We start from the raw sequence: 23,816 nt of genomic DNA on the forward strand, positions 1-23,816 counted from the left end.
AATGCCATTTATCTACATGGTTGGTCTGCTGTCACTATAAGCAGATAAGACATGAAGCTCCAATAAGCACTAATTAAACATTTTTCTCCGTCATCCTGTTTCCCATAGACGACAATAAAGTTTCTACGCTACCTGTTTTAGTAGCTAATTAAAGCTATGAGCTGCCTCTACCTGGCAGCTTAGACATATTTATTCGCTAGCACAGGGAGAGCTACCCCGGATATGCAACCGCAAACAAAACCTTTTAGCAAAGCTCTTCATCTCCGGGCGGCGGGGAGGGAGCGCGATGTCACGGGCGGTGCGGGCGCACACGGGGGTGGCCGGGGGCACTCACCTGCCCCTCGGGGACCCGCCCGCTGGGCCCGGGGGTGTCCCGAGCCGCCGGGGCCCCTCCCCAGCCCGCCCGGCCCCAAAGTTTGGCGAGGAAAGTTTGTGTGTAGGCGCCGCTGCGGAAGCGCCTCCCGGGAGCGGCGGGAGCGGCGGGCAGGTGAGGGGCTGCCGCCGGGCACCCACCTGGGACCAGCGGGAGGGGGGGCGAGCCTGCGGCGGGATCTGCTCCGCGGCCCCGGCAGCAGCCGCTCCCCGCCGGCACCGCCCAGCCCCTGGGCTTCGGGCGGCGGAGCCGGAGGCGGCGGCACGGCCGTCCCGGTACGTGCGGCCGGACCGGCCCTGGGGGACGAGGGGACCCCGAGGGGAGCCCCGGACCCCGAGGGGAGCCCCGGACCCCGAGGGGAGCCCCGGACCCCGAGCGGGGGCGGCGCGTCCCAAGTTGGGGAGATCGCAGAGCCCCCGCTGCGGCACCGCGCTCCGCAACTTTTCTGCGTGCTCCCTACACACACACACACACACACACACACACACACACACACACACACACACACACACACACACACACATATACACATACACACACATAGAGCCCACTCCTTCGTCACGCACCGGGAATCGGGAATTCGTGGCACGTCTCCAAAATAATAAAAAATGGGCTGGTATTTCGCCTGTGCGTTTTCTAGCAGTGGAGTGAATGACTGGGGCGGACTGCGAGTCTTGTTGGCATGCTGATAGCACCTCGGTTCACTGCAGTCTGTAAACAAGACCGTGTCATTTAAACAGTTCAAGAAAGGGGAGATCTGACTTTGAGAGAGTCCTTTTGTTAATGTTCCTTATCCTGGGACTGGGAAGAAATCCCACCTGTAATGCTGTTAGAAGACTGAAAGACATCAAGTTGCTGTCTTGTGAGCAGTGTTTTTGTTCAACTTCCCAAAATCCAGGCGACTTCCATGGGACTGCCCGCTGACTACCAGGAGTGCTTCAGACAGGTAAGAGCTAAGCATGCCAAACTTGCCTTCTTCTGCTGAGGTCCCTCAGTCCTGACTGGGAAATGTTACTAAGAATAATAATGATTTTTCCTTTTTGAAGTGAGATGTCCAGCAGCAGTAGGATGAAACCTTTGAAACTGAATATCCTGGTGAACTGGTGAAGTTCCAGACCTGATGCTTTCAGAGTCTTCTCTGTTCTCTGTAAGTAACCAAAACTTTCCATGATGCTGATGTGTCAGCCTGCATACACATGAGTAGGACAACTTGGAATTTATCTGTTCTTAACAAAGGCGTAACTTCTGTTTGTTTAAAACTGCAGCTTTAAATTAATCTATAAGTGTCAGAGGCAAGTTGCTATGTGCATTAAATTGATATGGTCTGAAGTTTAGTAGGATTTATGGCTGAGGAGCAGGACCAGGTAAGTGGTGTGTGTGTTCTCAGAAGCAATGAGTCTTGCTTACACCCATTGTTTCATAAAACAGATTTTTTTTTCCTTTGGAAATATATCAAAAGGATAATGAGGAACTAGTGATGTTAATAGATTAAAATGGTAAAATCAAATGCAAACCATATTTTCTTTGCCTTGTTATTAATTTTTTATAGTATGTTGTATGCTCTAAAGTGCATTTAAAACAAAATGTAACTCCTATAACAACATTGTGGTCTGCTATGTAACAAGTGAAGTTGAAAAATGTTAAATATGTACAAGTTGACTGGGTGGGAAGTTACTTTGGTGATGTTGATGTTTGGAATTTCCTGACTGCTTTAAAATTTCAAATTTTTAGGGCCTATTTTTTTTAAAGGGGCTTTATTGTTTCATAATTGGTGCTGGGTGAGTGAAGAATGCTCACTTTGATAAAAACAGGTCTCTCCTTTGAAGAGAAATCCCTATATATTTAATAAAAAAATATTTCATTATTTGTGTCTTGTGGAACTCTAAGAGAATTCTCTTAACTTGATTTGCAGTGTTGGTAGGTAGCAATCTTCTGTTATTGCCAGTAATAAAAGTTGTGCAGGCCAGATGGTGTCTTCAATTATACTTTTACACAGCCTTCTTATAAGCAGCTCTTCAGGTGAAAAAGTTGCTGAGGAGTCAGCAGGACTGATGTAACAGTAGGCCTGTATGTTGTCTGTATACCCCTAGTAAATTCCTATGGACAAGAAAAACTCCATTATGGGAATTTTGGTTTGGGTTTTTGTTGGGGTTTTTTTGTGGGGTTTTTTTTTTGGGGGGGGGGGGGAGTGTTTGGTGAGGTATTGGTTGGTTGGTAGGTTGGCTGGTTCCATTTTTTTAATTTTTACAAACTTTCTCAGCACCACTGTTTGACTATCTTGATCTGCTCACTTAATTCAAATTCCTGTTGGCCTTTGATTTCACCCAGCTGTATCACTCAGCATAACCTGCTGGAGGTAGAAAATGGCAAATACTGTATGCTTATTTCTAGCAGCCTTTGTAATAACCCAGAAAGTAAAGTAGTAGTGCCTGCTATGAGGAACTGTGCAAGCATTGTTAAGAGCTGGAGCCCTGCCTTGCACTAGTCGTTGTGAAGCCAGAAAGTTGAGATGTGGACAGTGGAAAGGTGATCCTGGAGGATCATCTGCGTGTGAAGTAGGACATGAGCTAACAGATGAGAAGTGAGGGAGGAGGGGGAGCGCTGAAGTGAGAAGATATCCTTGCCTCCTTCTACTGACTGAGCTGAAAGTAGCCTCGGCCAGTGTCCAGCAGAACATTCCTCTCTGCAAAATTTTCTTGCCATGATAACTCCAGTAGAGATATCAAAAAACGTAGTGCTTCTTGAGGGAAGGAAGGAAGAAAAAAAAAAAAAAAACAAAAAAAAACAAACCCAAAACTGTGCTGTTGTAGTAGCTTTCTGTGCTCTTTTTCTCATTTTGTCTTCATTAATTCAGTTGTGTCTAAGGAGATACTGAATGGGTGAGAATTTTTAGCATCCCACAGTAATATGAATGCTTTGACCATTATAAAGACTGTCTGGGTTTTTTCATCTGTATTCTGCTGGTTAACCCTGCATCTTGTTATTCTTTATTTCCAGATGAAGGGGAAAAAAGCTGGAATTAAAAGGAAAGGTTTCTAAATAATTGGAAGCAGCCTAATATTTTGCATTTGTATGTCCTTGATTTTGGAGCTAGGTGATGGTGAGGGTTAGGGTGGCAAGGAAATCTAGAGTTAGCCAAACATACTGACCAGATGCCATTGGTTTTGTGTAGTCTAGAACAGGAAGGAGCCAGGTACAAGTACCTGAGTACTGAGGTAACTCTCCTCAGCTGCAGGTGTATTTGATTGCAAGGAAGAAAAAGTTGGATGATGTACTGAAAGGAGGAATCATGCCAAAAGCAGGAGGTACACTCTTCCCCATTTTTGGGTGGTCATGTTATTTCAATTGCTTATGTTGGCCCTGTACAGGAATGTACCTATTTGAACACAAAACACAGTGAGGAAAATGCAAGGCTTTTATTATCAGTAGAATGATATAATTGAAACTCTTAATATTTGACAAATGTTCAACAATTTGGACTCAGAAGTGAATTACTGTAGATCATTAAAATTTCTAAATTTTTGCTGTGTTTGTCATCTGAGGCGCATAGCGCTATTGTCTTCCAGATTTACTGCTTCTCCATGGTGGATAAAGATATGTAGTAATCTCTCTCCACTACTCAAAAGAACTTGAAATTTTGGGGTGCGTGGCTTGAGTTGGAACAGGTGGGACATTGGGGTCCATACATCCCAGACAGATGGGGGTGAGGTTGGGCAAAAGCAAGGATCTAGTTCAGCGTAGGTGGAAGGCACGGAGCAGTTTCTCAGGCTACATTAGTTCCCTCACAGTGAGAACCAACCAGCAGGATGGTCACGACATCACCCAGGGGAGGCAAAATATCACCCAGAACTGCAGGCAAAAGAAAGATTCACAGCTGAAGCAGGGGTGCTGAATCGGTCTGGATACGGCTGATCTCTTTTGAAAATGCTTGAGTTGAAAGTAAATGCTTCTTGGCTTTTCACAACCACGAGAAAGCATTTATCTTGATTAAAGAATATTTGCAGGTATTTCCTCTTGCCCAGGATGCCTGAGAGTGTAATCCATGACTGTTGCTTTTTAATACAAAAGGAGCAAATCTGTCAGTGTTGTGCAGCCATTTTTCAAGTTCTGCAAGAAGACAGAGACTTTTTTAAATGTCACTATAATTTTTTCATATGTGAAAATCAAATCACTGTGTTAAATAAACTACTCATTCAAGCTGAAAAGCCTTTAAAGTCTTATAAGGTAGCAGAACAGTTGGGTTTGATGTATTTAGATTCCAACCTGAGCTAAAATCAGTAGTCTTTACTTAAAGTAATGTTACTCTTGTTTAAAACTAGTCTTAAAACTTAGCCAACACAGAAATTAAGAACACAGTTTCATATAAATTAAATTTAAATAAATTAAACTAATTGCAAGCACCGTGTAAACTCTTGATAAAAGATAATTATAACAACTGTGATGGTGCAGTGAATCTGCCTTAGGGTGTGTTTGGTAGTTCAAAACAAAACAAACAAAAAAAAAACCAAACAAACAAACAAAAAAAAAAAAAACCCAAAAAAAACCACCTTGAGCTGCTGTTTCCTTTCCACTCAAAACCAAAACTAGCCTAGTAGAAAACATCTGTTGTCTTATTAGCAGATTAAATTGCTTAAAAGTGCTTCTTATTTTACTGTGCATTTTCATCATCACGTTTCAGGGCTGGTAGATGGAGCTGCATGCAACCATGCTGGTGTTTGGGCAAGGTCAGCTCGATATCCCATTCTGTCCTGGGTCATGGAGGTATGTGATACCAGCTACTGCTAACGGAAAAATCATTGGCACCGTTCCCTGGGTAAATTCTTTGTGGGTTGTAACTTGGTTAAACTTGGTCAGGAAGCCCTCATGGTGGTGGAAAGAGCTGGGCAGACAGGGAGGATGAGAGCAAGTGGCTGGAGAGAGCAGCAGTGCCAGCTTACACGTGTCAGAAATGTTCATGGAGATGTGGTGTGAGATACTTTGCTTTCAGCATAATCCATGTGGCCTGCAAAAGCTTTCCTTGCCCGTTCAAGGACAGTGTTTTTCAGAAAGAAGGGCTGAATATATGAGAGCTTTGTGTAGTCAGAGATGGAAGAAAGTAACAACATCACAAAACTGGCCTATTTGGAAGCATGTACTGTCATTGTGTGTATCTGGATTTCTCAGCTTTTCATTATGGGAGAAACTTGCGAATCCCAAACAGCAAGAAACTGATTCCTACTTTCTAGTACCTCTAATATAAGTAATTTCAAAGATATATTCAGACCCCCATATCTTCTTTATTTCCTGCTTTTTTTTTTTTTTTTTTTCCTCCTAATCCAGATGCTGTCAATGTTCTGTTACATGAACAACACAGCTTTTGTTTGCAGGAAAACAGAAGAGGTTTGTATTCGTCGATTCTATGACTGGTGGTTCTTGAAGCATTGCTTATGCTGGGAAGCTTCTGTCTCATCAGCAGAGTGACTTCTGAAGACATGCAGCACTGAAGTTAGGTGCAAAGCCCTAAGTAGCCTTGTAGCATAGACAAAGAGCACCACAAGTCTGAGAGTGCTGAGAGCAGTGTAAGGAAAAAAAGGTACAAGTGATAACAGCTAATGAAGAGCTGGGTGAAAGGAGGCTCCACTACCCACACCTATACAAAAAGCATTTCACAGCATTCCCCAAGCATTTTCTTTGTTTTTTCCCAACCTTCACTGCTTCCTTCCAATCCTATGCATCATCACAATAGCTGCAAACAGGAACTTGTACATAACGTGTAGGAAATTCCCTCTCTGCAGAATCAAAGCAGACAGAGCAAGGTTAAGAATAAAGCCTCTATCACCTTCCTTTCATGTGCCCGGTTCAAACCAGTTGCTTCATGACCCTCATAAAAAAAGACTTCAGACAGAACATTTACATTCTGTTAATGTCTAACTATCTGTCTTCTGCAGAACAATTACACATAAAATGAATAATATTTAAACAGTGGCTTACATTTTTTGCAGGCAGGTTTGTGCTTAAGAGACGTGTATAGTTTAATGACACAGAATTGGACAAACATCTGAAAACTCCTGAACAGTTTTGTTGTTCTTGAAATCTTCTGCATCTTTCTAACATAGTTACTTTGTTCATTCAGCAGCTGTTTTTAATGGGAGTTCCTGCTAAGCTTTATGTGTACCGTATTTTTAGAAACTCAGCAATTATAGATGTAACAGTGCTGAGTTATTAAGAAATACAAACTTGTGGAACACAAAGCACTTGTATGATTCAGAATAATTGTTAAGAGCCTGCATTTTCTTCTGTATTTTAACAGATTTATCTTTCAAATATCTTCCAGTATGCTGTATTCCTTTAAGAGCTTTAGTTTTTCCTAGCATTCTTTGTGGTATTTCATCAGATACTTCTTTCATATTCATTGACAACAGTGTCCATTATGTTGAATTTTAAGGCATTTTCTTTTGCTGCACAGGCCAGTTTCAACAACTGCTCTTCAGCTTCTACTTTCACAGTGAGCACATTCTCATTCAGGTTAAGGAGTTGTCCTCTAGTGATCCACAGTGTCTTCATGTTCTGATGTTATAAAATGAATTTTATGGCCCCTTTGTGGCAGATGCAGGGTATCAGGTAAATTACTTCCTCTGGACCCACTGCTGTTCAATAATCTTTTTGATAAGTTTTTACAGTTGAGCTCATTTCCATTAAACTTAGTGGCAAGAACTGAGTTCCTGACAAGTCCCTCTCCATATTACAAAACACAGCTGAATAAAAAGATGAGCCATTAATTCATTTTCTGCTCTGCTACTGGTACCATCTTATGCTGACATTTCCTAATCCTGCAAAACTCAACTTGGATTCACATTTGAGGGTGGACATCATTGTATGACTCCTCAATGCACAGGCTGAAGCGATGCCGAGGCTCTGCCAGCGGAGTGGTCATGTTGTGGAGTGGCCCATCCTTAAGGACACACAATTACACAGTCCAGGAGCAGAGGTGCTGGGCTGCCCATCACAGGGGGCTGGCAGCCTCTTGGAGCGTGACCCAGCCACCTGGGAGGCTCCAGCTGCTTGCTGTGGCTTCCCAGCTGTGGTGGTTGGTGGGAAGAGTGGGGCATTGGTGTGACACCAAATGACCTCATTTGGGTCATTACCTCCCTCTGTTATGATAGCAGGTGATGTTTGCTCTTCTGTAGGTGGAATGGTCTTTTCAGCCACTTTGAGAAATGCATCTGCTCAGAACTCATCTGAGGGTAGAAAGAACATTGGGACTGTGAGCAGAAATATAAACATTGAAAGCAATAGCTTGTGAGAGTTCCAGCTTGTATGTAGTATGTTGTTAACACAGTCTCTCGTAAAGAATGAAAATGTAACACGAGAACTCCCTCTCTTGTTGTTTCAGGTTGGCATCTCGGGAAGATACCAAAGAAGCAGCAGGTATGCTGAAGACTTCAGAAAAGTGAGCAATGAGTCCTTCTGAAAGTTGAAGAGAAGCCCCCTTGTAGGGTCATGAACCTAAGACAAGTGTTCGTGTCTGTACTGCTGTTTGGAGTAGCTGGTCTACTCCTCTTCATGTATCTGCAAGCTTGGATTGAAGAACAACATACAGGTACACTAGGTTTTTTTCTCTCACACATTTATTTATTTTTTTTTTTTTTTTAATATAGTTGCATCTACTATTTTAAGATGACCACAAAACCTATTGAGGACAGTTGGGGGTGGAGATCTTCCCCCCGCTTTGGAAGTAAAATGGCATTGAAAATAGACTTGTTTTAATTGCTACACTTCATTAAGAAATTTCTTCAGTAACATGAAAAGATGGTCCCAGCTACCTAATCGTATCGTATCAGCTTCATTTGCAAAAGCAAGTGTTGCAAAAGCATTCTGCATGTCCAATTCAGAAATTATTCTCTACGATGATTTGTTGTGGGTTTTGCACGTTTTGTGTGGCAAAGCAATTTTTGGAGAATAACTTCTGAGTTTTATAGATGAAAGTGGTCTTCTAAGCAGCAGTGCTCATGGAATCATCCTTTTCCTTTCTTCTTTGTTGTTTGTTTGAGACTGGGCTTACAAAACTTTTTATATGTAGCATCAGAGTCATATTGCAACTTCAAGTAAATCTGTGTTGGCATTGGCTCAGGATTACACTTCTGAATTGTATTCCTGTTGTTTCCCATTTATGATGTTTTGGGTTGAACCCCATCTTGATCTAGATTCTCTTATGGATGAAACTAAACCAGGTTATTTTCCTTGACCCCTACTGGAAGCTCAGTTCATGGGACTCGGTCTAGAGTGAGTCTGAAGTAGCCTTCCACAAAACATATAAAGGGTACATGTCAGAAAGGTCCTCCATGGTTTTTCTCTTCAGGTTCACTTCTGTTATGTCACCTTATTGAGGGCATATACTTGATTTTACTTGTACACATGTATTGGGGGATTAGGGTTTTGTTTTCAAGGTTTGGGCTTGATTGGGGGTTTTTTGGGTTTTTTTTTAATTGTTGGTTTATATGCTAGGGGTTTTATTTGTCGTTGTTTTTTGATTTTTTGTTTACTTGTTAAGTAACTTAAGTAACTTAACTTGTTAAGTCTTGACTTTTAGATCCTCTTGTCTCTCTCAGCTTCCATTTCCTCTGTAAAACTCTTATTTTATAGTACGTTGATACCATTGTGAAGAAATACATCTGTAAAACCACATTAGTCTGTGGCTTTATTGATCTGTGTTGTTATGCCATATGAGCTGCTAGGCTCCAGTGTGTTTTAGAGAGCAGTGTTGAGGGGGAAATGTAGTGCATCATTTCTGCAATTGTTTGACAAGGACCTTGAGGGGTTTTTTTTCAACTAAGTGCAATGATCACAGCGTTAATTTTGGCTTGTTAATTTTTCTGGGCTGTCCCAATATTCACAAGCTTGTATTAACAAAACTGTTGTAAGAGGTAATACAGACTCCCTTTGGAAAGGTTCCCTTATAATCAGTTGTTGACAGAAGGGTGCTGGCAGGAACTAAGCATGCAGCAGAGGGGGGGGTCTTCCTTGAAAATCTCTACTGTTGTCAAGAGTGTTAAGGGCAGATATCCATGCTTTCAAGGTAGTTCAGGAATGTAGATGATGACTGTAGATTATTGATTTATTTGCTTGCTGGCATTCTTCACATTCTTTGCATCTTTTCTCGTGCTGTAATTAACCTTTCTTTCCTTGCAGTGCTTCTTGTTGCTGTTTCTCACTGCATTTTTTTGACTCCTATCTTTTGTATGTATCTCTCTACCATTAAAAAGAAATAGGAAAAATAAAAAAAGGTTGAATTAGGACAGACTGTTCTTTTGGCCAACCAGATGTTTTCTTTGGGGTTTTCTTTGATATATTGCTATAATCTTCTTCAGGAGAGAGGCTTCTCCTTGCACACATAAGTCATTTCCATGTGGAAACATTTCTCTAATAAAATGGAAGCTATCAGAGAATAACAGAATGGTTAGTGAGCTTGAAGTGTGACTGCAGTTTTGAGTGCCCTTTTATCTCACTGGACTGCTGTTGTGACAGCACTTCATCAAGACCAAAAAAAAAAAGAATTTTGACATTCTCTGCAGTAGCAGTAGAGAATGTATATGGTCATGCACATTGGCAAGAACATGGACTCATTCTTTGGTGTCTGCTCTTGCTTCTTCTTCTTCCAATTTAACATTTAGAGAGCCATTCTTTTTTATTTCAAACACCTGTATCTCCACTAAACCTTCTGCAGCGCAATTCTCTAATGCCCCCCCTCCTGTATGCTGCTTTAGAGTTGATATGAAATAGAACATATTTGCATATGCACAATATACATTTGTATAATTATGGGCATTTTGCAAGTTTTTTTTCCCTCTTCTTCTCTGTCTTTCATATTGCCATGTGTTGTACACTGTGGCTTTTTTGGGGATGAGCTGTATCTGGAGAATCCTAAACTGACAAGTATCTTTGCAAGGATTTTATGAGTTCCCTTAATCCTCTCACTAGCTGCACAGCTGTAAGACAGCTAGTTTTAATCTGCAAGTGGCTGAGTACATGAGGTGGAGTTCTGTTAGGAAATGGAAAGCACGCCCCGTGCTTCTCAATTGCCGTGCTACGAGCCTGTAGAGACAAGTGTTTGTTGTAGGCAGAACTATTTTTATCTTCCACAGTGCCCTGCTCAAGACCTACAGCATTCGTGTTTGCATTTGGTTGCTGAAGGAATGGAAAGTCGGATGTGTTTAAGTTCAGGAAAGTATCTGTTTTGCACTTGTGAAATGCTTCTCCTTACCACCCCATTCCTCTGAATATCTGGAGCCTTTATAATTCACAATCTCTGGAAAAGATAGTGAATTTTACTCTGTTGTGGTTTGTAATATTCATGTTTATTTTTCAGGCTCTCCTAACTGTGGTGTGAATTATTCCAAATCAGATGTAGATTTTTTGGAGGAACTGGAAAGTTATATGGTAGTTTCCAATTCCCTTATTAATGTTTGTCCTACTCTTTTGAAGTTGGACTGTTTTCTTTCACACTTGCCATTCTTATTGTCACTTTTTCTAGCTGTTCATAATTTTTGACACTAGATCCAATGCCACCTTTTATTCATAGTTTGCTTTTTCTCTTTTTGGGTCTCTAATTTCTGCTTCCTGTTCACATCACTGAGATCTCAACTGTGATTTGATTCCCGTTTGTCTTATTTTGCTCTAGACCTATCTTATCCAAGCATGTTTTTCTCTGATTTATTTTTACAAACTTCCCTTATTATTCAAATGTATCCAGGACAGGAACACCTCCAATTTTTCATCCTGTCCATCTACTCCAGATGCACCTGCAGGCTCAGCAGCTGGATGCACCTCTCAGCACAGCCATGTCTTCTGCTCCCTCCCACGGTGCTTGGACTCTTCAGACTATTTCTAGTCATGTTTACCATCCCTCTGCCTTAAAAAAGGGAAAATCTTTCATTTAAAGATGTCTAAGAAGCAGCTGCTAGCTACATGGTGGTCCTCTCTGATGGCTTTTCAGAGACATTAGCAGACTGAGTGAACAGGGGAGTTTCTTGGTTTGCCTCTGGGCATGGAGTGTATAAAGACAGGATGATATATCTTCTTCTCTGATGTATCTTCTGTTGGGTAGCTTCAGTTCACCTCAGTGGAGTAATTGGGAAACTTGTCAGTAGTCCAATGTAAGCATCAATACATACAGACTACATCTGGATGAAAATTTAATTGACAGCATTGATACTGTGGTATATATGGAGCACTTCATGTTCTCCATATATAAATATATTCATTGTATATAAATACACATCCATGAATGAAGCTTGATATGAATTCAGCTGGATCCTACAGCTTTACTTGACAGTTCTCCATAAGGTCTTGCATTATGTAGTGCAAGCATCAAATATTGTGGCAGTGATTAAGAAGCAATCACTATTTATTACGTGCTTAGAAATTTCCAGCACTGGTGATCTTATTCAGGTAAAGCGAACTGCTGGGTCTTCCAGGGCTGCTGTTGAGCTCTGTACCATGAATCACCTGAATCAGGGGGTTGTGGGGTACAAAGGACACTTGCAATTTAATCCTGAAATATTAGAGATATGAATTGGAGTTTTAAGGTAAGGATTATAATTTTGTACTTTAAAACTCTTCTTTTTTAGAGAGGCTATTATGATTTAGTGTGACTACTACAAAATGACCTGAGAATATCTTTGAGGTTAGAACCTCATGTATGCTGTGTTTGTTGTTTGGGGTTTTGCCATGTATTATTTTTTCCCCTTCTCTTAAAGTTTGCGTAATTTTTTTTCTGAAGCGTGCCTAGCAAATCCATGTTTATGAAGGACTACTTCAGAATAGTGTAGTCTTACCAATAATTAAAGGGCTGCACTTCCCTCCCACAGATTTCTGATTCCTGAGGGTGAAAAAGTCTGCATCTCCTTTTTCCCAGCAGTTTTGTATCTCACCTTAAGGATACTGAGATTTTTCTGTGTGCTTTCTCTTCACTTTGCAGGGTATCAGTTCTGAAGCATCAGTGGTTGCCCAGGCATCCTTCTGCAGTCCATATGCTTTCCTGCAATTTTGTGCAACTACCTCCTGAGGAGCTTCACAACACAGACCTTATACCCATTCCTCAGGCCACAGGTCTTCCTTTTGTGAAGAAACAAAATCAAAATTCAGATAAAAATCCCATTTTAAAAAAAGCTTGAAATTCCACGAGCTTTCACGCAATTCTTTGCATGAGCTTTCACAGTTTAGTCTGCTATTCCTGTAACCATGCAGATTGTATCCACTATATATATTCCTTGACATAAACCAGTGGGATTTTTTTCCTCACCTTACCAGATTTGGTAATCCAAGGGGGACTTTTGAGTCCATCAGTAACGTGATATTTTGCGTCCATGGGGTGCCTTTCTTCCTCATCTTGGCACTCTAAGTAACAACTGAACATGTGTGTACACATGATAATATTTAGTCTTTGCTGTTTTTGTGGGTTGATTTTTATTTAAGCTTTGTCTAAGAGTAGAAAAATTGATGTGGCTTAAAGAACCATTCATAGGTGATGAATTTCAAAGGCAACTGTTTCATAGAAGTCATAGCTTTTTCTAGACAATCAGAAAATGCACTAAAGTAATATATTTGTAGAAAACAGGTTTATAGATAAAGATGAAAAGAACACTGCCCAATAATGGTTATTAGTTATGAATAATTTAATTCTTCCAGTGAAATTGAAATATTTCTGCTGTTAAAGTCCTGGGTAGTTTATGGGTCCTCCTAAGTCTGCTGGAGAACATCACTGGTATGGTAAACAAATCTTCAGGTTTACAATGCCCAGTCACTAATGAGACTGTTCTAATGAGTCTGGGTGTACTTAGGTTTTACCCTTCTGGTTGGAATATGCTGTGCTTTGTGTGTGAGATGTTTTGATTTCTTTGCTGTTTTTTGATTTATATTTTTTTTAAATCTGCCTCATTATTGGACTGAAGCACAAAAGAAAGATTCAATAGGATCAGTAAATGCTGCTTGGTGGACAATTACATTGAAATCCCAGAAATATTGCAAAATTTTATTAGCTTCATTTCTCCATATAATATAGAATGTTTCCTTTTCCCCCACCCAGCTTTCAGTAGATAGAAACTGTAGGGAGAGAAAAATTGCCTTTGCAGGAAAAAAAACGTTAAAAAACAGATGAAAATTGATATTTTCTTAAATCATAATGGTCTAAAAACACAAGTAAAAGTTGAATGTAAGAGAAGATGATTTTCTGAGCTACTGATTGTAGGGTCTCACCCTGTCTTCCTCAATTGCAAACCCCAGAAGCTTTAAGAAAAAAACATTAAAATTTCGTATTTTATAATACTTAAGGCTGTATTTATCTAATTCTGAGGATATTCTTTCTAGGCCTGACTGTTTAGCAGCCGTTTCATTCATTCATTCATTCATTCATTCATTCATTCATTCATTCATTTTCGTCTTTCATTTCATTAATTTTACTTTTATCATTCCAATTGCTTAATCCCATTTAATTTTATAAATCCTTCTGGTTTAGAAGAAATTCCAGCTTCTACATTCTGCTGGTATAAAACAAACTAAATGGGATAAGATTTTGGGGCTCCTCTTAACTATATATTCAGTTTCATGTTTGAGGGAAGCTGATGACATTTCATGTATTATTGTGTATAACAACTTTGTTCATACCTAGACCACAGAGATCTACTAGAAACGTGCAGCACACACCTTAATTATACTTAGGACCTGAGTATACTGTTTCTTGCCTGTTTTCAAACAGAACTCAGAAGAGGATTCTGTAACTTTCTTGTATCTATGGGCATGTAACTCAATTCACTTCAAAATCTGAATTGTAGTTACCCCTGGTAACTACTGCTTTGGCTTGATGTTGAAACACTTATGATTTCAGGAATCCTTCTTCCTAGAAAGGCTGAGTAATAGTAATACTATTTTCAGAATGCTCTTTTGAATTGGATACAAAATATGTAATAGCTGCTTTTCTTGCTGTTTTCCAATTAGTCAGACCCTCAAAGCAGAATATCTGGCTGATGTTTGGAAATGTGATTTTACAAAGTCCTTAGCAGTCATTCTTTCTGTTAAGTAGCTGTGTTTTTTCTTTTTTTAACATGATATATGAGTTTTATTTTGTTTTCCAGCTTCTGTTTAATTTTCTGGCAGATGTGCTGTCATTGAGTGAAGTGGTTAGTTTTAAGTTTATTGTCCACCATTGTTGCTTTTAATAACATTCAGTTCATGGCACTTCTTCAGTTCCAGAAAGTCCTTTCCTTAAAAGCTTTTCATGCAGGCAGTACAGCCTTGAAGTCTTGTCTCTTCTGGGCATAGACTGTATGATGCAGTACCATTTAAGACAAACATACAGTCTTACAAAGCAAGAAGGGTGGAGAGGTATTTTTCACCTGGGAAGTCATCATTTAGATGTAGCAGTAGAAAAAAATGGAGATCACAAAATCATTTATGTTGGAAAAGACCCATAAGATCATCAAGCTCGACCTTTGACTAATAACATTGTCAGCTAAACTATAGCGTTAAGTGCCATGTCCAGTCTTTCTTGAACACCTCCAAGATGATGACTTCACCACCTCCCTGGGCAGTCAGCTCCAATTCTAAAGCATCCTTTCCATGAAGAAATTCTTCCTGATGTCCAGCCTGAATGCCCCTAGTACAGCTTGTGGCCATGTTCTCTAATTCTGTCACTGGTCACCTGGGAGAAGAGATTGATGCCCATCTGCTACACCCTCCTTTCAGGGAGCTGTAGAGGGTGATAAGGTCTCTCCTGAGCCTCCTTTTCTCCAGGATAAACAAACCCAGCTCCCTCAGCTGCTCCTCATGTGACTTACTATCTAGGAGTGATGATGAAAAGAAGAACAGTTTTCTTTTCCTGGCTTGTTCCATTTTCCTTATGTGCACTACACATAAGAGCAAGTGGTTGCTGCTGGAGTATATTTCAGGCTGCTTACCTCTGTGTCTGATGTTGAACTGCTTTGATATGTCACTTGATTGCACACAATCCTGTTAAAACATGTGATGTGGTCTCTGCAAAATTACAAGGAAAAGCTTTGGTTTCTTGCTGGAATTAAATTATAGAAATTCCGAGGTTTGTTTTAAGTGTGCGTATATTCATATAGGTATGGATATATATGTATTTATTTTAAGTATCCCCTTTATTTTCCTTCTTTTTTGTAGAAGTAGGGACTGCTGGCAGGAGAAATATTTTAGATGGAGACCTGTCTTCTAACCACAGTCAGCTACTGGGATACATGGAGATGAGTTTATACGGAAGAATTTTTTTGGTGTTCACACTCTAGAGCCTTCATTTCTGTCTTTTCCATTTTACTCGTTTGGTCTTACTGTAAACAAGTTATTGCTATTAATTTGGGATATTTCTGGATCATCTTGCAATTTGTGAAACAAGCAGTTAAACATCAGGAAGCTGAGAGGTTTCCAGTAATGGGAGCCATTTTAGTGTACAAGGGGTTAATGTCTGGCATGATGTGTATGATTTAGCTAGAAAAACCATTATTTGTTTTGAGGAGCAAAAGGTTCAAGGAAGAAGATAAGTGCCTTTAACTTTTTTTTTTTATGTGAAAAATCTGGTTTTATTTTTGGTTCTTTTTTTATTTTTAAAGGTAATCATTATTTCATGGCAGCATGAATATTGGCTGGGCTTTTAAGTTCGGGTCCCTACTTCTTCAGACAAGTGTCTTACTTTTTTTACTGTTTTTTTTTTTATATTTATATTAATAGCATATTCAAAGAAAAATAATGTTTCTACATTCCACATTATTACTGTGCAAGACATTTCCTATCTGTCAGTTTCAAACTGGGAAGATACATGACATATCAGCATACAGTGGTTTTCTTTGCAGCTCCTTCAACCCTGAGCCTTGTGGCTATATATCTGGGAGTGAATGTTACTGTCTTCAGCCACAAAGAAGAGAGGGTTCTATCAAATGGGTTCTATCAAATGCTGTGTTTAAGCATCAAAATCTAAAATAGACAAACATGAGCCCCTTCCAAAACTCCCAAATTGCCTCATTTCTCTTGAAAGTCAGGGTCAGTAATCAAATCAGCTTCAATATTCTGCTTTTTGTAAAACAGTAAATATTCATTACTCAAGAAAACTGAATAATATGCTGTATTTTAAGCATTGCCCTTTATATAGATGAAACCGTTTCCAGGCATGTATGAGCCTCACTTGATGTAAAGTGATAGGGAGCAGAGTATCATACACATCCATCCATTGGCTTTGGATTTTGTTTGATCTTGATTTAGTGAAGATGTGCAGCAGCATCCTGTACTGCCTCAAAAGCCAAACTTGGCAGTGAGTACAACCTAGAAAACATTACTGCCTACAGAGGTTCTTTAGGAGAAGACCCAAGTCTCACCAAGACCCTAGTCCCACCCAAATATCACCAAAAATGATTGTTTCCTTATTACTTGAAAGCCTCCCCATGGTAACAACATCCAAGACTATCATTGACTTCTATTAAACCTGTGTGAATCCTGTGTGCTAGAAGTACAATTTGTCCGTCACAGCTTTGTTGTTTCAAATTATTTTGTTCATATTTGATCACTCAGCTTTCTATCACACAGTCCTGCCAGGAATTCACAGCACATAGATCTAGCAAAATCAGGCTGAGTAGGCACAGATTTTGTCTCTTGGCACCATCTACAAGGGAAAATTACATGAGTCATCAAAATATTTGGGGAATGATAACATTTGTTTGGGGTTTTTCTTCTGGAGAGTGGTAATAATAATTTTTGTATTTACAGCTCCATGGTATTCTAATTAAAAACAAAAAAACAAGACTTGGTCACTTGTTAGACTTTTCCAAATGACCAATGATTCCTTTTGGTTTGGTTGAGTTTTTTGGTTGGTTGGCTGGCTGGCTGGGGGTTTTTTTGTTGTTTTTCAGGGATGCTGGAGCACAGAAGGTGCTGGAATGGCAGGAGTGGGATACAGTGTTGAGTCAATGGTTGCAAAGAGTTCAGTTCCCATGGACAAAAACTTCTATGAGCCAAGCAGACAGTGAAGGGGGAGGGAGGGGAGGAGCTTTTAAGAAAGTCATTGGCTTTGGAAAATTTGCTTTCTTAAGTAACAGTGATAGTGAGGCAAAACTTGTCTCTTAGCACATAAATTCATTGCCCTAGAATATAACAGATGATGGCCTAACAGCCACAGATTTTGACATACACATCAGAGAATGTCTTCTGCATGTCATAGACACTGGGTAACATCCAGGAAAGTAGCTGAAGATCAGCAGCCTAGTTAATAATCAGAGCCAATATTAAATTTCACTGTGAGTAAGTGCCAGGTGAAAGACAAGGTGTTAACTGATTTTATATTTAATGTGATTGGAATGGAGCAGGTCATTTCAGTACTAATTATAGTCCAACAATAGAAGAACTTGCCCAGCACTGTGTACATGTATAAGGGCAGAGATGGAGGAAGAAGCTGTTAAAGGTTTGCAGTACTTTCTGTGACAGATGTGTTATAATCTAGGCCTAATACAAGCATGCACTTAGGATCAGCTCAAGTGAACTTGGGGTTGTTTAGTCGTGTTGTTGGGCCCTGCCTATGGGTATATTGCCACTCAGTAAATTGTATGTAAGAGAAATGAGGTTTTGGAAGCTTTTGGTTATGATTATGATCAGCTAGGGAGATGTGGCGCATGAGTTCTGCTAGCTGCAGCTGGAAACATTCTGTTGTGTTAAACAGGAAAATACCAGTGCCTGATGCTTTGCCATTCATCCACAAAATAGCTCTGTTAAGGAAAGAAAATATGTCTAACAGGAAATAATAAGTATGGTAAATACTGTTTCCAAAGACAGTTTTGATTTTATTCTTGCTTAAATTTCTTAAAAGAGCTTCTTCTTTCTGGGAAGAGTGGAAATTGGTTGTTCTGGAATAGTTGCCATACCCCCATAATGTTTCTGTTGTTCAGAGGTGTAGATCTTGAGAGGTTATTTTGACTTTGGCCTTACAACAGTGGCAGAGAAGAAGAACTGAGTAAATAGGATTTCACTTTCTGGTCCATCTGTGTGTGCAAAATCATTTTTTTATTCCTGGAAGAACACTTAGTGGCCAAATAATGCAGTGGAATCTATTGCAATAATGCTATTGCATTAAAAAAAAACCCCCATACTACAGTGTTATTTCACAGTGCACTTTTTGAAGGAATTCTGGCAATACAAATTAGGAAAATACATAGATACATTAATTTTATTTTTAGTTTTCTTTGTTTCTAGCTCTTTCTTGCTCTTGTTAAAGAGTCATTAATGCACAGTATGCCTTGTCCACCGCTGAGAACTAACAGGCTACCATCTATTGACACAGTCATGGTATTTGAATTGTGTGTAAAATGCAGCCTGTTACTTTAAACATTATGCATGTAATTCATTAAATGTCATTGCTTTAAGATGGTTCTGTACTTCCAGTCAAGAATTACAGAGCACTTTCCAGAAAGCACTTCTGTTCTTGATGTTGGGCCAAAGAATCAAGAGTTTTTATGAACTTCATCTTGATTTATAAATTGTTTGGGAACACTCAAGCCAAGTAGCTCTACAGGACAGTTGTTAAGAGAGGTGACAGATACTTGTTTTCCTTGGAAACTGAAATTTCTGTGGGAATATAAGATTCTCAAGTTCTCTAACCTTTTCTGCCTACCAGCAGTCCTCAAAGAGGTCATCAAATATGGAAAATTCTGACACTGGAGAAGAACAAAATCAGTCGTGTTCTGTTATGGGAAGGAAAGAAGCAGCTCAGGCAGGCTGGTAGAGGGAAGGGAATTTACTTGGATGTGTTTTTATCTTATTTACTCTTTTGCTCTGGGAGCTGCTGAATTATTTATGCAATAATAAAGTCCATTTGATATGAATAGACTCCTAATCACGAAAGAAATTACTTGTAGGACCAGAATCATTAGAGTGAGAGTTGGATGACTGTCCCCAAATTAAATTATACCCAATGAGGCAACAAACTGTAAAAAAAATACACTACTTTTTTTTCCAATAATTATTTGATGAGTTTTCTTCTTCCTCTGTGCAATTTTATGTTAAGGACTTGCTATTGCAGTCTGATGGCAGGTAGAAGACAATGAAAAATGTCTTAAAAAAAACCCTGGCTTTGCTCCTGGACTTGAAATTACTTTCATGGGATGGGGGCCAGCACAAAATATATGTGAAATAGAACAAATGGATTTTTTTTTTTTTTTTTTTAATTTGCTTTATCCTCTTACAGATGGCAAAATTAATTTCACCCTACTTCTTTTCTGTTACAATCTTTCCACTTCAGTATGCCTATTTTGAAGACGACCAGGCAGATGAAACTGGGCTTACATAGGCTGAGGTAGTTGCAGTGAGGTATAAATACTTCATGATTTATTTATCCTTTGAGCAGAAATTTCTTTCTGGTAGAATTAATGTGCAAATAGCTGAGGTGTGCTACCACTTAAGTTATGATTGATCATGCAATATAACAAAACTCCATTGGGATCAGGTTTAGGACTGATGTACATATAAATATAATGCAGATAAAGCTGCCAGATGTTGTGACTGACAGGTGGGTTCAAGGTATTCTTGGCAAGAAGACTCAGCCTTGACTCTCCAGCTAATAAAATGTGCATATTGGACAGCTTTTGTTAATAGTCTGTAAATAAAATACAGTTGAATGAGAGTTGGGAAGCAGTTTAAGCAAAGCCTAGTCTGTGGTGACCAATGCACACACAAATTAATAACTGACTTTCTGGAAAGTTAGAAGTTAATCTTGATATTTTAAATCAGCTAATCCATGTGGACTAGTATCTGCTTAAGGCAATCATATTAATTACTTGTGGGAGATCATATGTTTATTTGCAAAACTTTGCTATCCTTTCAGCTTTCATTTGGGCCTGAGGACCAGGTGTTTCACCTGGGTCAGAGGGCTGCCAGAATGTCTACCTCTAGAGCTGGCAGCACAAGATCTTTTTTGGTTTCATCTCTCTATAAGGGCCGAAGACCACAGAAAGGATCAAACCCATTAATTCTTCTGTTCCATGTGTTTCTTGAAGCTGACACTTAACAAATGTGCTTTGTTAATGTTCATCCTGTGAAGTAAGCCATAGAAAAACAAAAGCAATTGAAAAAAAAAATGGCAGAGAAAAGCCAGTGGTTTCTGGATCCTTGATGATAGGAAAGGAGGGTAGGCCATAGATGTTTAATTCTAATTTCTGTTATGACTTCTGTTACAATAAATGTACTAAACTTACTTTGTATTATTACGTATTTGTTGTACATGTTTATCTTTTCCATTATTTTGTTTTACTTTTCTCAGACTACTGCTTAGCAGTTCCTATCACTAAAATATTTTTGCCCTTTAACTATGTTGTTTCTCACATATCTATCATTAGTTAAGTTTCATAAAATCGTCCTCTGGTGACACCATCTAAAGGAGGCTGTCATCATGCAATCAGCCATTCATTATGAGTATCCTAGCCACAACTGTGGTTTTGCCTTCCAAAAACTTCTGGAGTTTCAGGTATTTCCAGAATTCTGGTTCCCACTGATATTTCTTTTCTTGCCCTCCAAATATCTGGAAGCAGCTAACATGGCTGCAGTGTGTAGAAGCTTTAAATGGGTGGATTTACAGGAATAGTACCTCCTTTTATGGTGAAATTTAAAAGTATCTTACTCATGTTATGATAACCTTTTGCAAAAAAGATCTGTGCTTCAGAGAATCAGTAGAATTAATGAAGATTTTTTGTGTGTGTGAGGAGCACTGAAGTTTGACCAATTGAAAGTACCCAAATGTCTGTTTCTACTTTTTTTTCTAAATATTCTTTCTTTGACTTTTGATGTTTTCCTCTGATGTGATACTGCACTTGCACAACAGTGTTTGTGTCATAGAGGTAATGTTTCAGGTAGTTCTATTGCTACGGACAGTCACATTTTGTTTTTCAATAAATAGACATAAAACTGAGCAAATAATTATGTTTGCATTTGATGCAATGCCCAATACTGTATTATCAAAAATGTTCACTTGAAACTGTCCCTATCTAGGAATGTTTTCCAATTACTAATAAAACAAAATATTTGTTGTGGGGGAGTGAGGCCTAATCTTATGTCTAAACATCCAAAGTAAGAGTAAACATCTGTATGTGGAGGCCTTGTAATGGTGTAATGCTGTGAGCTGGGGAATGAGGAATGGTGGAGAGGAGCTAAAATAGTTTTGGTGGTGTAACATTCAACATGTTGAGTCCAAAAAAAATGCCCAAATCAGACTACTCTGAGTTTTCTTTTCTGAATAGGAGGACAGTGTAATCAAGTGGATCATAAATACTTTATTGAATGAGGACTGTTTATAGGATCTAATGACTTATGTTTATAGGATCTGATGACTTAGACTGCTGTGAATACCAGTTAGGGGATTCAGACTGGTAGAGAACTGAAAGTTGTAAGTTTCCAAGAGAAATGCTACTTGAATCAAGCAAGTATGGTAGCAAGATGATCACCCTCTGTCACATAGGACATACCACGTCTCTTTTACCTTCAAATAGCTCAAGCAGAGGCTTAGGAACACAATTTTCTGTGGCAGAGAAGAAGAGGCAATAAACCAGGTCAGGTTCAAAGGTCTCTCCAGCTTCGTATATAGGCTCTGCAAACACTGCTTAAAGTAAACTATTAACAGGAGAAGTTTATAATAGTAATTCAGAGAATTTTCTTTTCCTTGTGTGTTTGATAATTTAGAGGCCTTCTAGATTGGAGGTGTGTTCAGTAGCCCTGAATTATTCCTTCTTCCATCAGTTTGTACAGTGTTGTCTTAACTGATGCCTTTCCTCTGAGATTCCCCTGATGACAAATCCAGCTTGAATACTGGGTACTACTGGTAGCATTTTTCCCATGATGCTCTTTAATTCTATGGAAATATTCTCCAGAGTGTGTTATCATTGGATTTGGATCACTTAAAAAAAAAATAAAAATTTGACTTTCTGTCTTTCTGTCCCTGTAAGAATGTAAGAATTTACTGATCATAAAATAAAAAATTGACTAATGGATTAATGGCTCAGCAGAACATCCTGACTATTTTTTTTTTTTACATTTTTGGTACTTTCCTGTGCTTCTCTTTATCAAAACTATTCAGGAATGATTGATTGTATCACTTCAGCTTTGCACCTATCAAAGTGTTGATAGTAAATTGGAGAATGTAGTTTTTCAATCATTTTTTTTCAAAGAGAGAAGGACAAGAGAAGGAGGTATCTATTTAAGTGTACTCATGACTGTTCTGGGATTGACTTCATAAATGTGTAAATTAACTGTCTTTCAAGAAGAGAAATTTTGATTAGAGGAGACCAGAGATCTGATAGATATTTGAGGGGACAGGAGTTTAGGTATCAAGGACTTTTTTCATAAGACAAAGTTTAGCATTTTTTCAAATGAGTAAAAAGTGAACTCACTTCTCTGCCAGTCAGGTCAGTAACATGACTGAAATTATTCATTTTTTATTAGATGTACATTTTCTCCATACATTTGACAAAACATGCATCCCTTAGTGCCTAAGACTGAGAGGAAGATAAATAAGTGGGGATTTCTGCTTTTTTTGTATAAAGCATCAAGTGTTCCAAATGCCACATTTACTTAACGTTACTTGTACAGTGATTAGAAATGGAGCTGACAGTCTGAGTTGGGCAAAACGTTTGCTGGGTAAGGATAGCAAATAGAATTGTGTGATAGCTTGGGGTTTTATCGCTATCTAGAATGAAATTTTAGCGTATCAATCAGCTGCAACACCTTTGGGAGCAGAATAGCGATTAGGCAGTGTTTGTGAAGCCGCTGCCATTGCCCTGTGGAATGCTTAGAGGAACTAACCTGCTGCCATTCCGTCTCAGAGGAGCTGTCTGTCATCAGCAGGTATAGGTATGCCAGTTCACTTCTGCAGCTTAGAGAAACTGAGCAGCTGACAGCAGCTCAGGGTGTTCTACCCAAGAAACCGCTGCCTAAACTTCAGCAGACAAAAATTCAATTTTCTTGTCTTAGTCGACAATTAATGGGGAAAGTGGCTGTGCTGTCAAGTGCTCGCTGTTGAATGATTTTTCTCAGCTGAGACAGATGCATGAATGGAAAAATAACTACTAATTTCAAGCAATTTAGCTTTTTAAAAGCCCCACAAGCTAGGTGGTCCAAAGAAAGACTCCAGGAGAAGTTATGTAAACACTTAATAGATGCAATTACCTACATTTGCTTTCATTTAAAAATTCACTTATTTTTCTGGCAGGCATTTATGGTTAAAAAAAAAAAGAAAAATGAAATAGTAAAGACATTTAAATTAATTTTGTAAGGATATCGGTTGTTTGGTTTGTTTTTTTTTTAATCCCAGAATAATAATGATTAAATAGCTTAGAGTTAACTTGAAAACCTTCAGAATGATTTTCAGTGGAAATTATAATTTTACCAAAGTATAACTAAATACAAATAAAAAAATAAGGCTATTTCTTGT

The 23,816-nt window shown here is 39.0% G+C and overlaps 1 protein-coding gene across 4 annotated transcripts in view; it reads left to right on the forward strand.

Annotated features, from left to right (window-relative positions):
• The first annotated feature begins 424 nt into the window (after positions 1-424).
• Positions 425-23,816, forward strand: part of CHST9 (carbohydrate sulfotransferase 9) — an 86,851-nt gene continuing 63,459 nt past the window's right edge. Inside the window, exons 1-5 of one of the 4 annotated variants that reach the window (XM_088066485.1) lie at positions 425-487; positions 1,272-1,319; positions 1,420-1,520; positions 5,052-5,134; positions 7,746-7,952. In XM_088066485.1, coding sequence (XP_087922611.1) covers positions 7,853-7,952 — 100 coding nt within the window. In that variant the 5' untranslated portion in view covers positions 425-487; positions 1,272-1,319; positions 1,420-1,520; positions 5,052-5,134; positions 7,746-7,852. Of the gene's footprint in view, positions 488-1,085; positions 1,320-1,419; positions 1,521-5,051; positions 5,135-7,745; positions 7,953-10,674; positions 10,790-23,816 lie in introns of those variants that run through there. The other 3 variants (XM_088066482.1, XM_005517204.3, XM_088066508.1) reach the window with 3 other exon arrangements.

This window comes from Pseudopodoces humilis, chromosome 1 (assembly GCF_049639895.1).
Source record: "Pseudopodoces humilis isolate 2021_Gansu_Grassland_sample_001 chromosome 1, ASM4963989v1, whole genome shotgun sequence".
NCBI lineage: Eukaryota > Metazoa > Chordata > Aves > Passeriformes > Paridae > Pseudopodoces > Pseudopodoces humilis.